At 43.7% G+C, this 18,796-nt stretch overlaps 1 protein-coding gene across 1 annotated transcript; it reads right to left on the bottom strand.

Annotated features, from left to right (window-relative positions):
- Window positions 1–6,817: 6,817 nt before the first annotated feature.
- F3 (coagulation factor III, tissue factor) lies at window positions 6,818–16,960 on the bottom strand. The gene is made up of 6 exons (XM_075936567.2): window positions 16,541–16,960; window positions 14,726–14,840; window positions 11,230–11,414; window positions 10,290–10,471; window positions 9,999–10,158; window positions 6,818–7,809 (listed from the first exon to the last, which is right to left on the bottom strand). Exons 1-6 carry the CDS (start codon window positions 16,626–16,628, stop codon window positions 7,664–7,666), a joined length of 876 nt encoding a protein of 291 aa, XP_075792682.2. The 5' UTR covers window positions 16,629–16,960; the 3' UTR covers window positions 6,818–7,663.
- Between the last annotated feature and the right edge of the window lie 1,836 nt (window positions 16,961–18,796).

The raw sequence follows: 18,796 nt of genomic DNA on the forward strand, positions 1-18,796 counted from the left end.
GCAGTGTTGAGTAACACATCGATTAGTACAACAGAGCCATCTGTGAATCACAGCCCCTCTGCATTATTTTTATACCATGTTGGGATAGGCAATATGGATGTAAAATCCTGTTTAAAATGTGAACTGGTTAAACTATATGGTTAACCAGTTAACTGGCCCACCACAGCGTGAGTATTATTGTGGCCCCTGCGGCTTCTAAAGTTCAGTAGCCCTGATCTATGGCTATGTTACCCAAGTGGCCGTACAAGGAAGGGAGCTGGCTCTACTCTTGATGTTATGCAGAAATAAATTAAATGTGAATAAAATGGAGAGGCAAGAAACCAAATCAACTGCTATTTTTATTGCAACAAAAGTATCTGTGATGTGATCTGAATAGAGAAAAAAGTATGCAGGACATCATCACGTCGGGTAAAAGCTATTAAGTTAAATAAATTTAATATTTTGTTCATATTTTTAAAATGCTCTCATACGCTCTGATATTGCTTAACTACTGTACACTGTACTGACATAATTTTAAAAATTGTGAAATTAATTCTGGCACTATGATTTACTTTTGAAAGAATGAATGAGAAATGTTTTATGCAATCTCAATGGAAAATGTTAATTTTTCCACCAAGGTGAAGAAGGGCTTTAATTTAGTTGGTCTGTTGGTGAAATATTTGAGTGCAAAAGTGAGCACAGATTCTCTTTATAAGATGACTAATGTTCAAGTAAATTTGTTTTAAATATTTCACTGTGTAATATGATTGAATAAAATACAAGCATGAAATTTACATCACCAAGAGTAAGAAAGAACTGGAAAAGCAAGTCCTCTTGGGTTTTAAGTTGGTTATATTAGCTCTAGTGAACAATGGATCAGAAATAATCATATGAAAATGCTGTTGTATATGCTGAAGTAGGGACTTAAAAAAAATCGGAGCATAATCCACTTTCAGTAGGGTTTATTGTAAAAGTTTAGTCTAAGGAAAATTAGGGTTAATTTGCCATTATTTTGTATAAATGTTTAATTTGGGCATTCAGGAGAAGCTATAGAAAGCTGGGAAATGCTGCTAGTGTCTTATTTGGGAGGATCCAATGAGAGAGAGACAGATGGTTGCTGGAGGAATCTTAGGAAAAGTGCTTCTTTGTGTCTCTTTCCCAACCCCTGCTCTGCGGAGATGGGATACAGGGACAGACACACACCCAGACATCAGTATCCCCCTCTTGTTGTTCACCCCAATCCTTCTCTGCACAACTAGCAGGAGAGTCCTGGGAGCAGCTCTGCTGCAAGATGGAGTAAGGTGGTGGGAGGGGCAGTTGAACACATGCAGGGAACTGTGGATGTGGAAGTGCAGGAGTTTGGGAATGTGAGGATATGAGGGGTAGGGAGTTCACGCGTATGATGGGCTCAGGGTTGGTGCATGAGGGGAGGTTCAGAAGTGCTATGACACTGAGGCCAGATAGGGGTTTCATTTTAAATAAAGTCAAATAATATGTCCAGCAGAAAAGGTTTCAACATTGTCTTTATTTATGGTGGGTTGAGGAATCTTTTTTGGGTTGGGGCCACTGACCCACAGAAAAATCAGTTGTGGACCACATAAGTGAGCAAAATACAAAACAACCCCCCCCCCCCAAATCCCCAACTGAAACACCTCACTCCCCTGGTGCTCCAGGAGTCTTCTGGGGCTCCAGGGTTAGTAGATTTTGTGGGCTCCCTAGGCTCTGGGGTGAGGCAAAAAACAAAGGGTTAAGACCAAGGCTGCCATGAGTGGGATAGGGATGGGAGCGAGGATCTGGGTACGCAGTGAGGTGTAGTAGGGGGTGAAAGTGCGAGGTCTGGGTGGGAGTTTGGGTGCAGGGGCAGGCTGGGAATAGGGTGCTAGGGTATGTCTACACTACCCTCCCAGTTCGAACTAGGAGGGTAATGTAGGTATACCGCACTTGCAAATGAAGCCCGGGATTTGAATTTCCTGGGCTTCATTTGCATAAGCGGGGCGCCGCCATTTTTAAAACCCCGCTCGTTCGAACCCCGTGCAGCGCGGCTACACGGGGTATGAACTAGGTAGTTCGAACTAGGAAGCCTAGTTCGAACTACCTAGTTCGTGCCCCATGTAGCCGCTCTGCACGGGGTTCGAACAAGCGGGGTTTTAAAAATGGCGGCGCCCCGCTTATGCTAATGAAGCCCGGGAAATTCAAATCCCGGGCTTCATTTGCAAGTGCAGTATGCCTACATTACCCCGCTAGTTCGAACTAGCGGGGTAGTGTAGACATACCCCTAGGGGGAGGAGGCAGGAGCAAGGGAGGAGGCAGGAGCAGGCTGGGGGCAGGGTGTTTGGCCAGGGGACGGGGGGGGAGTGGGCTGGGGGTGCAGGATTTTGGTGAGGGGGGAGGTTGAGAGGAGTGTGGGCATCTGGGCATGAGGGGGACCACTTACTTGCTTGTAAACCTTTCCTGTAAACCTTCTTGCAGGAGGCATAAGGGATTTGTCGAAAAAGGCTTTCTTGACAGATTCCCCTCTAGACTGCTGCTTTTTGCCAACAAAGTTCTGAGTCGGCCAAACATGGTGGCCATTTTATGCAAATTAGGCACGGGATATTTAAATCCCTGCCTCATTTGCAATGTCGGCCTGCCTAATTCTTCATTCCTCTGCCGACAGAGTGATGCAGTCTAGACATACTTTAAGTGTACACAATGAATCACAAAAAAGTAAAGGATAGTATTTCTTTCTGCACAGCTATTAATTAAGAGGGTGAGTGTGCTGAACTACTCACAAGGAGTAGGTTGATAGGATGAGACAAGGAAGATATTAATTGAGCTAATTATGCTAAATAAAATTAGGTGTGTTCAATACCTTTTTCTGGGTGTGCTCCAGCTTACTTCACTTGCTTACACACACTCTATCCTAATTAATTCAGTGAACCACCCATGCATGAAGGAGGGCTACGTGCATGTTCCTAACTAATCAATCACACTTGATTAAATTGAAAACTATGTTCCAAACCCTAATTTCTGATACTGTATACCCAGACAAGCTCCTTGAAAGCAGTGCAGTTGGGCAGGAACAAGTGAGAACATACTGTAGTCCTCTGCTTATTTTAATCTGCTATGAAATTTTCTTCGGTACAATTATAATAGTCTCATGTTGCAAGGCTCTGGAATTGTGCTACCAGGCGAAACAATAATCAGTATTACAAAAATGCAGCTGTGTAATCTTGCTAAGTTTGTCACTTATGCAATGCCATAAGCTGTTTGTCCAGAGTTGTCATATGAGTAGTGATCCAAGCTAAGCTCATAATCACATTATTTTCCTTTCATTATTTTTCTTAGCAGCAGACTTGCCATTACAAAGAGCTGAGTTTGCAATACTAGAAGTGAAATGTATATTTTGCTTGGTTTTTGTTGCACCTAGCATAGATCTCTAAAGTTTCATTAGACTTTAGTGTGCTATGTTAAATTGATTTTATTTCTAACTTAAGTACATGTTGTCATTAACAGCTAGTACATAATATTGAGAGGATTTAAAACAAAAAATATTTTAATAAACTACGGACTTCAGTGGGCATCACAATAAAAACCTTGTTGCATTAGTAATTGCCTAAGGAACTGTATACATAAGAGGAGACTAGTGATGTCTGAAGGAGCACAGGCATATTGGATGTGTCCCTATCTTTCCCCACAGAAGGATTCTCTAGATAATTTTTTTTAATTAAAAATGGTGCAATGTTAGGGCTGGCTAGACGTGGGCTAGAAATGCTTTAACTCAGACCTTTGTGCTTCAAGGACTCCTATTCTTTTTACATCCTCTGCCTAACACATCAGTTCCTGTCCTTTTAGTACTCCATGCACAGCTTTGAGATGCATTTAGGACTCTGATATTCCCCACTTCGCTTTGCTGAGTTATGTCAGACTTTGTCTACACTAATAGTGTGCATCCTAGGGGACAACCACCCTGGCTGGGGCTGGGGGATAAGAGTTTCTCTGGTGGGATGTGAAACTTTGGCCTTTTGCCCGTTTAAAAAAACAAATAAAAACACAGGCTGGCTTATTTTCAACAATTTGATAACATTTATGACTACAGTAAGTCTTCTCAACCTTGAAAATTAATGATTCTTATTAATTTGAAAAGTCATCTGATTAATATTAAAAAGTAAACCAACAACATATACAGTAAGAGTTGAGAGCCTGCAATCTTGAGTGAGTCATGCTGTAACACTAAACTGAATGAATAGTTTCATCTTTGTGTTCCCCTCCACCTTCTGGCATAACCTTCAGTTTGGTTGAATGCACAATCTAATTAGCAGTGCACAGATAATGATGACATAAAAAGTGCCAAGAAAAGAAATGGATCAGCTCATTGTGTTTGTCAGGCATTGCTATGAGTATGAAATTCTGGAAGAGATGGTCTTCTGCAATACCACTTCCGGGGTGAACTCTTATTATGTATCATCCTCCCCCCCTCCCGAGTTTACACTCTATTGGGATAGATTAGAGGACTAAGGTAGGAAAAGTGGTTTTATTCCTAATCACTAGTTTGCTGTGTTGGCTTAACCAAGTTATAAAATATCTCAGTGATTCATCTGTCCCATTTATTGAATAGGATAGGTATACAAAGGGCTCGCCTAACCGCGGCAAGCCCCGCTCACCAGCCGCACTGTCCAGCGATCTGCGCATGCGCAGATCGCCCGAACCCGGCTCTTCCGGGTTACAATCTACTCGCCCGTGGTGAGTAGATTGTATTATTTGTTGAGCCCTGGGTATACAGATACTTAACAGTGCTTTACCTTCTCTATTGCATTATGCAGGATTTGCTATGAGAGATTATCCCAATAGAGTTCTAGATAAATTGCTCTAAAAGTTCATAGAATTTAATTGAGTGGGATGTGTCTGCTATAGGTTGGTATAAAAATGCTTCAGGATAGTATTCATTCCCTAATAAATTCAATAGGACTGTTTGGTTGTAAGGATGTAATAGTGTAGTCGATTAACCTATAAGCAAAAGCTTGTAGGTTAATGCTATAGACTACATGCATTTCCTCCCCCCCCTCCTCCCAGTAAATTTTTTAGCAGGTTGGCCTACCTCAGTCCTGGCTTTCGACGGGTCCAGGACCTATCCCTGCTGCGGCTCTGCTTTTAAAGTGTATTAGGTGGTAGACGGGCAGGCAGCCTGGCACAGTTCTGGCTCATGCTGGGTCCAGAAGCATAGACCACCCACACTTCCCCCAAGAAAGGGGCTGCCGCCACCCCTGTATCAGAGGCAGGGGGGGCCCGTGCATATAGGCAAACTAGGCAGTCGCCTAGGGCACCAAGTTAAATGGGGCTAAATGGTGGCACAATATCGTTGAGGGGTTTGGAGGTGGGGGCGCCAATTGTATGGTTCGCCTAGGGCGCCAGTTGCTGGCAACTAGTCTAAAGCCGCCCATCAGAGGCAGCAGCACGGGGCGACAAGGAACTGGTCTGCGAGGGGAGCTGGTTTTTAAACTGGCTCCCTTTGCAGATCAGCTCCTACCTGGCACGCCTGCGCTGCTACCTCTGTATCAGAATCAGCAGCACAGAGTGAGAGGGTGCTCCTTGGGGCTGGGGCTGGACTGCAGTAGCTGCCAGTCCTGTCCCCGGGGACTATAGAATACAGGCAGTCCCCGAGTTACGCGGATCCGACTTATGTCGGATCCGCACTTACAAACGGGGCTTTCTCACCCCGGAGCTCGCAGGCAGCGGGACCGCCCAGAGCGCAGAGGTCCTGCCACCTCGACCTCCGGGGCGAGAAAAGCTGCTCCGGGTGCCCCTGGTCTGCTGGGGACTGTCTCCAGCAGACCAGGGACACCCGGAGCAAAGCCGGGGGAGGCGGAGGGGTCCCACGCCTCTGAGGCTTTGCTGTGGCAAAGCCAGGGAGTTCGCGGGACTCCGCTGCCGCTTTGCTACCGGTGCCTCTGGTCTGCTGGGGACCGTCTCCAGCAGACTAGGGACACCTGGAGCAAAGCCGGGGAGGCAGAGGGGTCCCGCGCCTCTGAGGCTTTGCCGCTGCGGCTTTGCTCCCCGTGTCCCTGGTCTGCCGAGGAGCGGTGGCGCTACTGGACCAACCCAGCAGCACCCCAACTGCTCTGCCCCAGGCGTCCCCAAGTCAGCCGCTGCTGAAACTGACCAGTGGCTGACTACAGGAAGCCCCGGCCCCGGGCTTCCTGGAATCAGCTGCTGATCAGTTTCAGCAGCAGCTGACTTGGGGATGCCTGGAGTTCTTAAGTTGAATCTGTAAGTCAGAACTGGTGTCCAGATTCAGCCACTGTTGAAACTGATCAGTTTCAGCAGCGGCTGAATCTGGATGCCAGTTCCGACTTACATACAGATTCAACTTAAGATTCAACTTAAGAACAAACCTACAGTCCCTATCTTGTATGTAACCCGGGGACTGCCTGTAGTCGAGTAACCGATAAGAATTCATGAGGTTACTCAACTATTCAATTAACTGATATTAATAGTTATTCAATAGGACAATTAAAATGTTTTGGGATCGATTGCTGAAGAGCACTAAGCATAAGTACAGTATATATTTTTATAGCTCTAGAGTAAGTCAGGCTACACTAGTAACATACAAAGTGGAATTACTCAGGAATTAAATATAAAAGTAATATCAATCTAGGCCACTTCATGACTTTTTGTTCAGTTCAAGAATTACAGACTCTCACGGCGTGTTTTTCCTTTCTATGGGGTAGTTGACTGTGTTTTGTTTTATAAAGCAATAATCTGGGGCCTGGCTTTCTAAAAGAGGCCAAATTCTGCTCCACATTTCTTAGATCTATGTCTATCTTTATTGCGAAAATGAATATTGATCTGCAAAAATGAATCTTTTCCCATTCACCTTTATTTCAGTAAGAAAGTATATTAAATAAATTATCACAATATATACAAATATCACCAGTATAAATATTATTCCAATTTATAAAAAAACGTCATAAATATATTAAAACTAATAGCAAGTGGTATCTCCAAATCACATCACCTAAGTAGTTAATTTATATACCCCATTATAAAAATAAAATAGTTCTCTCAAGTGTTTAATCATCAGTATAAGTGCTAAATTCTATTTCCAATTGAATACGTGCAAGAAATTAGTTATCTATTGATTTAAATTGATTGCAAATAAAACAAGCTACTCAGTTTAGCAGCTGGAGTGGCCAAAAGTCTAGACAGGTAATTCTGTGTGTCTGTGGACAGCAGATTCTTCTTGAAATGACTATTAGATGTTTGGATCTGTTGCATTATGGTTTTGAAAGTTAGTTTGACATGGTACTTTCTCTGCCTCACGAGCGCTTGTTAGGATGTCATATAGTCAGTCTTTTAGTTTTTATAACCTATATCAACTGATACACAGAATAAACCAACCTACAATTGACTTATCCAAAAAGTGCAGAAGGAATCGTAGTGTTCATCTCTGAGTTAATATTTCATCATATATATTTCATCCGTTTACTAATATTAAAATCAAAACAGGGTTTTAAAAAGGGTAGTGTTTTGCTTTAAATATATAAAAAAAGTTTCACAGAAACAGGAAATGTTCCTTTACACTTAAGTAAAGGCTAATATTTAGAGACAGTAGTTTTTTTTCCCCCCTCCAAGTACCATAAGCTTTTCTGTCTGGGTATGCAGCAGCATTTGAAGTAGTAACAAAAGACACTTCTTGTAATTTTCCTTAAACATCGTTAAGTGGCACCGTTTCTTTTTCCTTTGCAGCTTTTGTTTTCTTGCATTTATACAGGGTCACAGACAAGACAATGATTGTAATGAGGATTACAATGGCTGCAGCTGCTATGATAATAAAAACTTCGGTCCCATACTCTGTTGGGGGGAGAGGGGGGAGAAAAAGCAAGCAAAGAATTAACAGCTCATCAGTGCATACAGATTTTTATATAATGTTTATTTGCTTTATCTTAACATAGTAACTAACATGGATCCCAATCCTATAAATGTATTGAATACCTCTCATGAGGTGATAAGACCATTCATGTCTCCTTGAAGCCAATCTCTTCCTGTGAAGCACTCTGAACCTTAAAGGATCAGGTATTCAGTTATATCCATAAATATAATGATTGTGCAACAGATTTGGACACTTTAACAGAAACTTATTCTGTGGTTTTACACTGTTAAAACCAAAACAGTTTGGACAAAATTTAATGAACTCAAATATTTTGTGATACCACATTGAATATTCTATATTGCAGGAATGTTTTTTGTATGATGGGGAGAGGAAATGAAATTTTGGGGAAAGAAATGGTTTCTGCTTATGAATACAAAATGCACAGATTCTTTCTTTATAGGGAATGAGAAGGGACTGTAAGGGAGAGCAGACAGCACTAAATTACGATCTGATATTTTTTTCAGTAAAGTGTTTCTCTTGATACCAATGAAGAAAATAATGCTTTTAAAAACAGCCAACTGATCAAAATACCAACTGAAATTTATTAAATAATTGTGGATATTTTGGGTAGTTTCAATATTGATTTAAATTACAGCACAATACAAACAGTTACAGTGCTCACTTTATATTATATTTGATTACAAATATGCACTGTAAAAAGATAACCGATATAGTATTTTTCATTTAATCTCTTTAAAGTACTGAAGTGCAGTCCCTTTACTGTGAAAGTGTAACTCACAAAATGTAGGCTTTTTTTGGTTACACAACTGCACTCAAAAAACAAAGTAAAATGCCTACTAAATACTACTACTTGTTCTGCCATTGCTAAGACAGATAAGTTTGTTTACATTGACAGGAGATACAGCTACCTGCTTCTTATTTACAATGTCAGCAGAAAGTGAGAACAAGTATTCACATGGCGCTTTTGTAGCTGGCGTTTCAAGGTATTTACTGCCAGATATGCTAAACATTTGTATGCCCCTTCATGCTTTGGCTACCATCCCAGAAGACATGCTTCCATGCTGATGATGCTCTTTCACAAAAAAATAAAAAAAAAAAGGTATTAATCTGTGACTGAACTCCTTGAGGGTGAATTGTATGACTTCTGCTCTGCTTTACCATATATTTCATGCCATAGGTATCTCGGATGATGACCCAGTACATGTTTGTTTTAAGAACAATTTCACAGTAGATTTGACAGAATGCAAAGAAAGTACCAATGTGAGATTTCTAAAGATAGCTTCAACACGCAACCAAAGCTTAAGAATCTGAAGTGTTATCCAAATTCTAAGAGTTGTGGAGCACACTTTCAGAAGCTTTTCAGAAGCGAGACTCTGTTGTGGGAGCTACAGAATCCAAACCACCAAAAAAAGCAAATTCTGCTGGTGGCATCTGACTCAAATGGTGAAAATGAACATGCGTCAGTCCACACTGCTTTGTATCGTTATCAAGCAGAACCCATCATAAGCACAGACACATGTCCTCTGCAGTGGTATTTGAAATATGAAAGGACATATAAATCTTTAGTGCATCTGGCAAGAAAATGTTTTGCAGTGCCAGCTATAACAGTGCCATGTGAATGCCTGTTGTCATTTTCAGGTAACACAGTAAACAAACGGGAAGTATTCTTCTGCAAATTGTAACCAAACTTGCTTAGCTGGGAAACTTTCATTATAAGTAAACTATTTATCAAAGGGAAAGAAAAATATAAGCCCAACGATGAGGAAATCTGAAATCTCAGTGAAAAGTCATCAGTTCCGGCCCCCAAAAGAGGAAAAACATTTTTTAAGTGAAGAGGCAATTGCAGTTGGTGGGAAAAGGTGGGATGTTCAAAAGCGCTCACTGTTGAACTAACTTTCTCTCACTGAAGTCAATGGTAATGTTGAGATACAGTAGAAATCTCAATGATTGCCTCATGAAGATTCTTCTCTTGGGTTTTTCATATGGAATGGGTAAGGGGGCCCAAAGTAATTTAAACAGAAAGCCATTTCTTCTGGAATCAATGAAACTTATGTATCCCAATGCTTTATACAGAGAATTACAAAAAAGTTGTTGAATGCAAGAGACAGCAAGACAAATAGTCTGTTTACTTGTTTCACCAGATACATACCATCCAAGATATCTCTCTGATGACTGGTACAATTCACCTTGCTTTCTTGACTTTTGCGGTTCTCTGTGCGAGAGAGTACAGTTGCCTGTACATTGAAGCAATAGTTCTTTCCTTTGTCAATATTTATTTCAAACTGATTACTTTTTGTTGTTGCCTCTTTCTGCATTTAAAGGGAAAAATGACAGTTTCTTCAGGAAGACATTCTTTGTAAAAGTTTTAAATAGCACAGAAGATTTGTAACTATACAACATACAAAATTAGAAGTATAGGAAGTTCAAAATAAGGATTTACCTTTCCTGTACTTTGATCTTTCCAATAATATAGTGTGTATTCCAGGTCATTTTTAAAAATATCTCTGATACTTTTAAAGCTTTTATTGGAAAATCTGTATGGTGTAAGTGGATCTTCAATTACCACTTTCAGCTTGGAGTTGATTTGTTCATAAGTTTGAATCCCAGGTCTCCCAATTGTAGCTAATACAAATACAAAAACATTTTTAGACTCAATTCCAGGCATAGGAAAAAATTATTGGTAATTTTCACATAACATTCCCCATTATTACCTCAACCTTTGCCTCTCCAAAAAACCCCCCAAACAAACCCAAAAAAATCCATACACATTCTCTACTTTTACCAGATTTAAACACAGTGCCTAAGTCACGGATGGTACTTCTACACAGCAGAGCTAAAGCTGAAATAAGATACGCACCTTGAGCTATATCAATAGTGTAGCTTAAGTCAAAATAGCTTATTTCCACTTTTGGTGCTCTCTACACTGCAGGAAATCTGAGAAGGAGCACTCTTCCTTGAATTCCCTAACTCCTTGTAAAATGAGAGTTACAGGAGTCGGAGAAGTCCTCCAGCTTGACATTATTATGACGTTGAAATAACTGCTTGTAGTGTAGATGCGGATCCAAAATAACATTGCTGTGTAGATGTACCCATAGTGACTGGCCCAGGCAATGTGCATATTAACATTTCAACCCAATGTACACCGCTCACACAAAACTCTAGGCACCACTTAAAATCCGGTGTTAAGGGATAAAGTGGTGCAAGTCCCCTGGAGTGGGAAAGATTTCCGCTATAGCTAGAAGGTGGCCAAACACCACAATGACAAGAACGAGAACCTAAATAGAAAAACTCTAGGCTCAATCCAAGACCCACTGAATCGATAGGGCTGATATAAAAAGGTGATGTGATATAACAAAGAATTACTAGACAATCCTACTTACTCTGATTGTATGGTGTGAATTTTGGGGAGATTGCATAAGATGGCTCTTCAAAGTTTTCTGACCTTGTAAGCATTTCAGACTTTATATGTGCAGTATAGGTGTCTTTTACATTCCCCAGTTTGTCAGTAACATCACACTCTGTTTCTTCTGTGTGGATGCACACTTTTTCCCAGTTTGAGTTGATTCTGAAAGGAACCAAGAATGAAATATTGATAACACTTTCTAAACAAAGTTTCCTGCATATGCATCTACATTCATGCATGTTGTATACAATGCCTGGGATAAAATGGTTCTTAGTAATCATCAAAGTCCACAATTTTTACAGTTTCTTCTGAACACATCATGCTTGTACCAGTAATCTGTTTTGTGAAGTTGATGGGAAAAATCCATACCATACAAACATGCTTGATTCCTATTTTTAAAAATTTAACTAAATTTCTGTTTCTGGCCAATAGCAGCTGCCTGTTTGCAGGAGAGGCACCATGTGAAGTACCCCTCCCCACCTCTCATGGACCCTGTAGCTGCTCATATGGACCTTTCTGCACTCCTATCCCATGTAACCCAAACCTTCTGCACCCCCACTACAGCCCCCATACATCTTCCCAGACACTGTACACCCTCCAATGCTACCCTCAGGTCACATCCCACTATCCGTGGTCATAGCCCAAATCCCTGCACCCACTCCTGCCCCAGCTTACAACCCCCTCTCAGACCATGCACCCCCTTCTAAATTCCTGCCCCAGTTTACAACCCTCTCCCAGACCTTGTAATTCAGGGGTGGGCAAGACAGCCTCCACAGGCTGGATCTGGCTTGCGAAGCCCTTTGATCTGGCCCACGGCCGCGCTACCACTCCTCCACCCCCAGGCCAATCAAGACCTAGGGATGGAGGAAGCACCAGAGGAAACTGCTAGCTGTTCAAAACAGCTGGCAGTTCTCTCTAGGCACCGGGCGCCTTTGGCAGGGTGGAGGACAAAGACTTCATACGCTCCCCGCCCCCAGGCCAATCAGGGTCTGTGGGAGGGGGAACACGTGAAGTTTCTGCCTTCATTCCTTCCACCTGAGGCCCCACTTCTTCTGGGGTGTCCTGCAACCACTTCTGAAATTCATGAAGTACCTCCCACCTTCAAAAATTGTTGCCCACTCCTGATTTAGCCCCTCATCCAGAGCTCACAGGAAAAAAAAATACAGGAAAGTTATTGCATATTTCACCCTTTGCTCATGAAGTTTAGCTTCCAGTTGTAGACACTGGAACGTGTCCGAAATTGTTACAATAAAATGCTTTCCAAAAGTCTAGTGCGCAGACAGTTAATAATTCATTTTCTCTTTGGGGCATGTTCAGTCATTGTTTACATGATAATTCATAGACCATATGCACAGTGAAGATTTGATATTCAACACAGTTTTGTAATAAAAATAAAATTAGGCACTTAATATGTGCTTGTTTCTTATTAGCCCTGTGTTTTGAAGAAGTCTATATTAATCTTAATATAGTCTTAATTCTATAGCTTCAGGGCGTAGCCGAGTTAGTCAGGATAAATTTAAAAAACAAAAAATGGTCTGGTAGCACTTTATAGACTAACAAAACATGTAGATGTATCATGAGCTTTCGTGGGCACAGCCCACTTCTTCAGATGACTGGAGTTTTTACCAGTCAAATGCTACCAGACCATTTATTAATTCTATAATCCATGAACTGAAGTAAGCTTAGGCAGTTAGATGGAGAGATTATTTTTAAAGTTACCCAGCAAGGCTAAATAGCACTGAACTACAGGCAGTCCCCAACTTACGCGGATCCGACTTTGCAAAGCCGCAGCTTTGCAAAGCCGCGGGAAAGCCGGCAGCGGAGCAGTCCAGGTGCGCTTGGGATGCCTCGCTGCCCGAGCCCCCCCCCCCCGCGGCTTGCAAAGCCGCCGGGGGGGGGGGGGGGGGGGCTCGGGCAGCGAGGCAGCCCAGGCGCACCTGGACTGCTCCGCTGCCGGCTTCCCCACGGCTTTGCAAAGCCGAGGGGGGGGCTCGGGCAGCGGGGCACCCCAGGCGCGCCTGGGCTGCTCCACTGCCGGCTTCCCCGAGGCTTTGCAAAGCCGCGGGGGAAGCCGGCAGCGGGACAGCCCAGACGCCCCGCGGCTGTCCCACTGCTGGCGTCCTCAGAGGCTTTGCTCCCCGTCTCCCTGGTCTGCTGGTCTCCAGCAGACCAGGGAGACTGGGAGCAAAGCCGTGGAGGACCCAGGTGGCGGGACCGCGGTGCGTCTCGGTCCGCCGCCCGTGTCTTCCTGGTCTGCGGGGGTGCGCAGGTAGTACGCCACGCCCCCCCCCCCCCCCAGAAGACTAGGCTTTTCTCCGGACACCTGTGGCAGAGCAGCTGGGGTGCTGCCGGTTGGTCCCGCAGCGCTGCTCTGGGCGCTACTGGTCCAACCCAGGAGCACCCCAGCTGCTCTGGTCCTGATTCAGCCGCTGCTGGTCAGTTTCAGCAGCGGCTGAATCAGGACGCCTGGGGCAGAGCAGATGGGGTGCTGCTGGGTTGGTCCAGTAGTGCCGAGGAGCGGCGCTACTGGAGCAACCCAGCAGCACCCCAGCTGCTCTGCCCCAGGCGTCCTGATTTAGCCGCTGCTGAAACTGACCAGCGCTGACTACTGGAAGCCCGAGGCAGAGTTGCTCTGCCCCGGGCTTCCTGGAATCAGCTGCTGATCAGTTTCAGCAGCAGCTGACTTGGGGACGCTTGGGGTTCTAAGTTGATTCTGTATGTAAGTCAGAACTGGTGGTCAGTTTCAGCAGCGGCTCACGCCAGTTCCGACTTACATACAGATTCAACTTAAGAACAAACCTAAGTCCCTATCTTGTACGTAACCCGGGGACTGCCTGTACTTAACTAATGCATTAATCATTAAATTAGAATAAAATTAGTCATATATATGAGATGTCTGCAACTACTTTCTCTCAGCATTAAAATGAGGGAATTGTTTTAACACAGTGTTTCTCAAACTGTGGGTCCCAACCCTCTGGAGGGTCGCAAGCAACTTAGAGGGGGGTCACAAGCAACTGAGAGGGTGGTATCATGCAGCAGTGGTATCACAAGTTTGAGAACCCCTGTTTTAACAGATGAAACCTATGATTTTTTTTAAATGTAGTCTTCATGAAGGGCTCTAAACCGGTGCAAAATATTTTTGGCCAAATTTTCCAGTACCAGGTGGCCTGTATTGAAACCCCAGAGCCAGCATCTGATCCATACATTTCATTTCTACAATGAGCAGACTCAGAGACTGGAATCAGGTACACATACATTTGGAAGCAACCAAAACCCAAAATAGGGATCATAACTTTCCTAAAAGTTCCCATGTTTGGACTCTGTGCATTACATTAATAGATTCAAGATATTCAATCATTCTGCCAGCATGACTATACTTTTTCTGCCTTGATCTCAAATGTCTGTTTAAAATTGCCATTCATTATAATCCAGTGGACAGAAGGGCAGGGGTACTTATAATTGTATCTACTTACCCAGATATTTCTACTGTATAGACATAGTTAGTTGGCTTGGGTTGCCACTGTAGTATTGTTTTGAAATTGATTGATGACCAAGTTATATTAACTGCTGTTGGCAGTTCTGAATTACCTTTAAAGACAGGAAAAAAAAGTTGTGATGAGTCACATTATATAGAGCTCTAGATTTATTACATTCCCTATTTAGCAGAAGTAAAAATTTTATTTATAATGGTTTGTGGCGAGAAAAAAATCACAGACATCATATTCATTTTACTTCTGCTATGGAAAATTCTTTTTTTATTGGCAAATGTGGGAAGAAAGTTCCTCTCCTCCCACTTGATGATCTAAATCTTTTGCAGTACAGCATAGTTGGCCCCAAATGTGCAGAAAGACCACTGGATGCATCTAGGAACTGTTCAGAATTTTGCTTGCTTCTGTTGTTTTACTACAGTTTAAGCCAACACACATATTTTATAATGAGCGTGTAAAGACTTGAAAGAAATGTGAGATTTTGCATCATATTTGCCATTCATATATATTACATACAGTATAGGTAAAAATAATTTATAGTATAGAATCCAATAACTGAGTTTCCTGATTCTTATTCAGATGAATTCTCAACCATAGCAATTGCAGATCTGACTTACTTTTTTCTTATTTTAAAAAGCACACAGAGACAAGTAAACTGTGCACCAAATAACTGCAAAATTTCGTTTTATAAAAGTGAAAAAGTGCATGTATATTGTACACTTTAGTATTAATTTTCAACATTGCCAATCATAAATTTAATGAAGTCTAAATTCAGTTTAAAGAACTAGAAGTATGTGAAAAATCCTACAACACTAGTCAAAGCACAGGGAGTAGTGCATTAAAAGGTCATACGTTCCTCACACAACTATATTAAAATGGAAATAATTGTTTTAAAATTTTTATAATCTGTTTCCTTGTATGAATATCACTTGCTTCTGTAAGTATATAACTCATTTGATATGCTTTTAAAATATATATATATATAAAAATCAGAGCAGTCCAAGGTGGAGATATTGAAACGAGACTCCAAATAATTCCAGTAAAATGTTGGTGCTAACAGCACATCATTCTTAATAAATGTATTACCTGCCTTCTCTCCTTCGCTTTACCATTTAGTAACATAAAAGATCAGTCTCCAACCTACCCATAAACAACTATAACGCTGAAACTTAATTCTGAATCTAGAACTGTAGAAAAAGAGGCGCAAAATATGTAACTTTCCCTAGAAAGGGAAATGGGCAAACCCCCCTGGTGCTCTCATGGGCTCTGCTGTCGTCAGTCTAAGTTTCAGCAGAGCCCTGTTCATTCCATAGGTACTTCCTGGAGCCACGGGCTCCATTTGCGGCACGACCCCACCTCTACAGCTCCCAAGTCCAGCCAAACGTGCCAGCCTCGGTGGCGCTGGGAATTCTGACACACCGATGGCACCAGTCTCGCCCCTTCGGCCGCGGGGTTATGGCCCTCAAGCCAGCCACGGCTCTTGCGCCCAGGTGCAGCTCCCAGGGAGGGCTCCTGGATGTTGCCTTTTACCCTCGAAACCCCTCCTACAGCCTCGTTTCTCCGTCCGCCTGCCCGCGCTCGGGCCGGACATTGCCCCCAGGCTTTACCCCAACAGCATCCCCGCGGAAGCGGCGCGCCCCAGAAGTCTCTGTACCGCTCCCCTCCGCGGCGGGGCAGACTGGCCCGCGGGGCGCCCCGCTGGGCACTGCCCCCGGGCTCGGGGAGCGAGCCGCATCAGCTGAGCTGCTGGCCCGGCAGGGAGGGCGAAGGCACCGGGCGGCGCTGGGCAGCGACACTCACCTGCGCAGGGACCCAGCCGGGAGAGCAGCGCGGCCAGGAGCAGCGCCCGGCCCCAGGCTGCGAATAAGGCGTCCGAAGCGCTCGCCATCCCTCGCGTCGCGTCGAGTCCAGGTGCCTGCAGGGGACGGTCGCTGCCGCTGTCCGAGCGAAGTTTGTCAGGGAGGCGGGACTGACGCTCTTTATAGCCGGGTGGCGCAGACGGGGAGGGCTGGGGCTGAGTCACTGGCGGTGATTCAGTCCCGCGCCGAGGTGCGGAGCTCCCCGCCGCTCCCCTCGGCCAGGTGCCGGGGAACGGAACGAGCGAGCGGGGCCGGAGCGGTTTCACTTTTTGCCTATACACCGGCAGAGAAGTGAAAACCCCGGCTCCTGGCGGGGGAGAAGGGACACTCCTCCCCTGCCCCGCTCTTCCCTTCTCCCTCGCCTGGCGGAAGAGGGCGCCTTCCGGGGAGCTGCTGCGCAGCCTCTTCCCCTGCTCTAGACCGGCCAGCTGCCTGCCTCAAGCAGAGGGCTCGGTCCTCAGCAAGGCTGGGCTCCCAGGGGAACCTGTAGCCCGCGCTTCGGTGACCCCTCTTCGCCCAAGCACCTTCGTTCTAGAGAGGGGCACAGTCATCGTGGTTTAGCTCCTGCGCCCATCCTATGGGGTGGGGGGAGAGGGCAGAGGTAGTGTTTGCGGCCTCAAAGAAAAGGGCAGGGGGAGAAAAGAGTTAATTTGAAGAGGCCTGTTTTTGCAGTCTTCTTTCTTCTAAAGAAAGAGTTCATCTGAAGAAGTGGGTTGTGCCCACGAAATCTCATGATACCACCTACATGTTTTATTAGTCTCTAAGATCTCTAAACTACAGGTTTTTTTGGAAAAAAGTTAAAAAAAAAACTGTACCTGCATCTAGACTACTGCAAGTCATCTTTCGGGCGCTATTGCATTAAAACAGCGCTTTTTCGAAAGAGAGCATCTAGACTCTCTTTCAAAAAAGTGAGCCGCTTTTTCGAAAAAGCTTGTTGTCTAGATGTTCTTTTTTGAAAGAGGCTATTTTGAAAGATACTTTCAAAAAAGCCTCTTTCGAAAGAGGCTTGCAGTCTAGACATAGCCTAAGGGTTTGTCTACACTTGCACTCTCTTTCAATAGAGGGATGCAAATGAAGACATTCGAAATTGCAAATGAAGCCAGGATTTAAATATCCCACACTTCATTTGCATAATTGCGTTATGGCGCTATTTCGAAATAGCGCTATTTCAAAATAACAGACGCAGTTACTTCAAGAGAAAATCCTTCTCTTGAAATAATTGGTAAACTTCACTGTATGAGGAATAAGGGTTATTTCGAGAGAAGGGTTTTCTCTCAAAGTAACCGCGTCTTAACAGCGTCTGTTATTTCGAAATAGCGCTATTTTGAAATAGCGCCATAACGCGACTATGCAAATGAAGTGCAGGATATTTAAATCCCGGCTTCATTTGCAATTTCAAATGTCTTCATTTGCATCCCTCTCTCAAAAGAGGGTGCAAGTGTAGACATACCCTTATATGGTGCTGCAAGACTATTCCTTGTTTTTTTAACTTTTTCTTTCTTCTAGTTAGTACCTGGATTCCAAGGTGGTAGAAATATCTTTCTTGTTATATTTTGGAGTGGCCAAACTTACTGACCCTGGGAGCTGCATATAATAGTGAGGCAGGGCACACCTGCTAGGGCTCAGGGCTGTGGACCCTCTCCCCATGGCAATGGGCAAAAGCCCCCACTCTACCAAACCAGTCTGGTCGGTGAAGGGGGGCAGGGAAAGATCTCCAGGAGCTGCGTTTTAACAGTAAAAGAGCTGCATGTTGCTGCAAAGCCACAGTTTGACGATCTCTGTCATATATCCTGTAGCTCATATCTGTATAAAGATCTGCTCCTCTTTCTTATATCCTCTTGTGATTAGAGTTACAAACCATGTTTGTAACTATAAAAAAATAATAGCCCTGTGGCATCTTAGAGACTAACAAAACGTGAGCATCTGATGAAGTGGATCTTGACCATGAAAACTCATGATACTATATGTTTTTGTTAGTTTCTAAAGTGCCACAGGTCTACTCACTGTTTTTGTGATTTTTGGTCCATTCAAACCCCAGACTCAAACATGCAGAAAGTATAAACTGCATTAAAATGAAACTGGAGAAAATGGTTTGCATGACATTATTCTGTGGCTGTGCACAACTTGGAATGAATTCATTATAGGGATGTACAGACGGTCCCTGAGTTGCGAACGGTTGAGTTACGACAGTTCACAT

This window comes from Pelodiscus sinensis, chromosome 9 (genome assembly GCF_052426305.1).
Source record: "Pelodiscus sinensis isolate ZL-2025 chromosome 9, ASM5242630v1, whole genome shotgun sequence".
NCBI lineage: Eukaryota > Metazoa > Chordata > Testudines > Trionychidae > Pelodiscus > Pelodiscus sinensis.

Coding starts and splice junctions, on each gene's coding strand:
- F3 (XM_075936567.2), bottom strand. CDS start 16,628: ATGGCGAGCGCTTCGGACGCCTTATTCGCAGCCTGGGGCCGGGCGCTG. Junction 10,472..11,229: donor ATTCACACCATACAATCAGA/GTAAGTAGGATT, acceptor TATTTGTATTAG/CTACAATTGGGAGACCTGGG. Junction 7,810..9,998: donor TCAGAGAGATATCTTGGATG/GTATGTATCTGG, acceptor TCCCCCCAACAG/AGTATGGGACCGAAGTTTTT.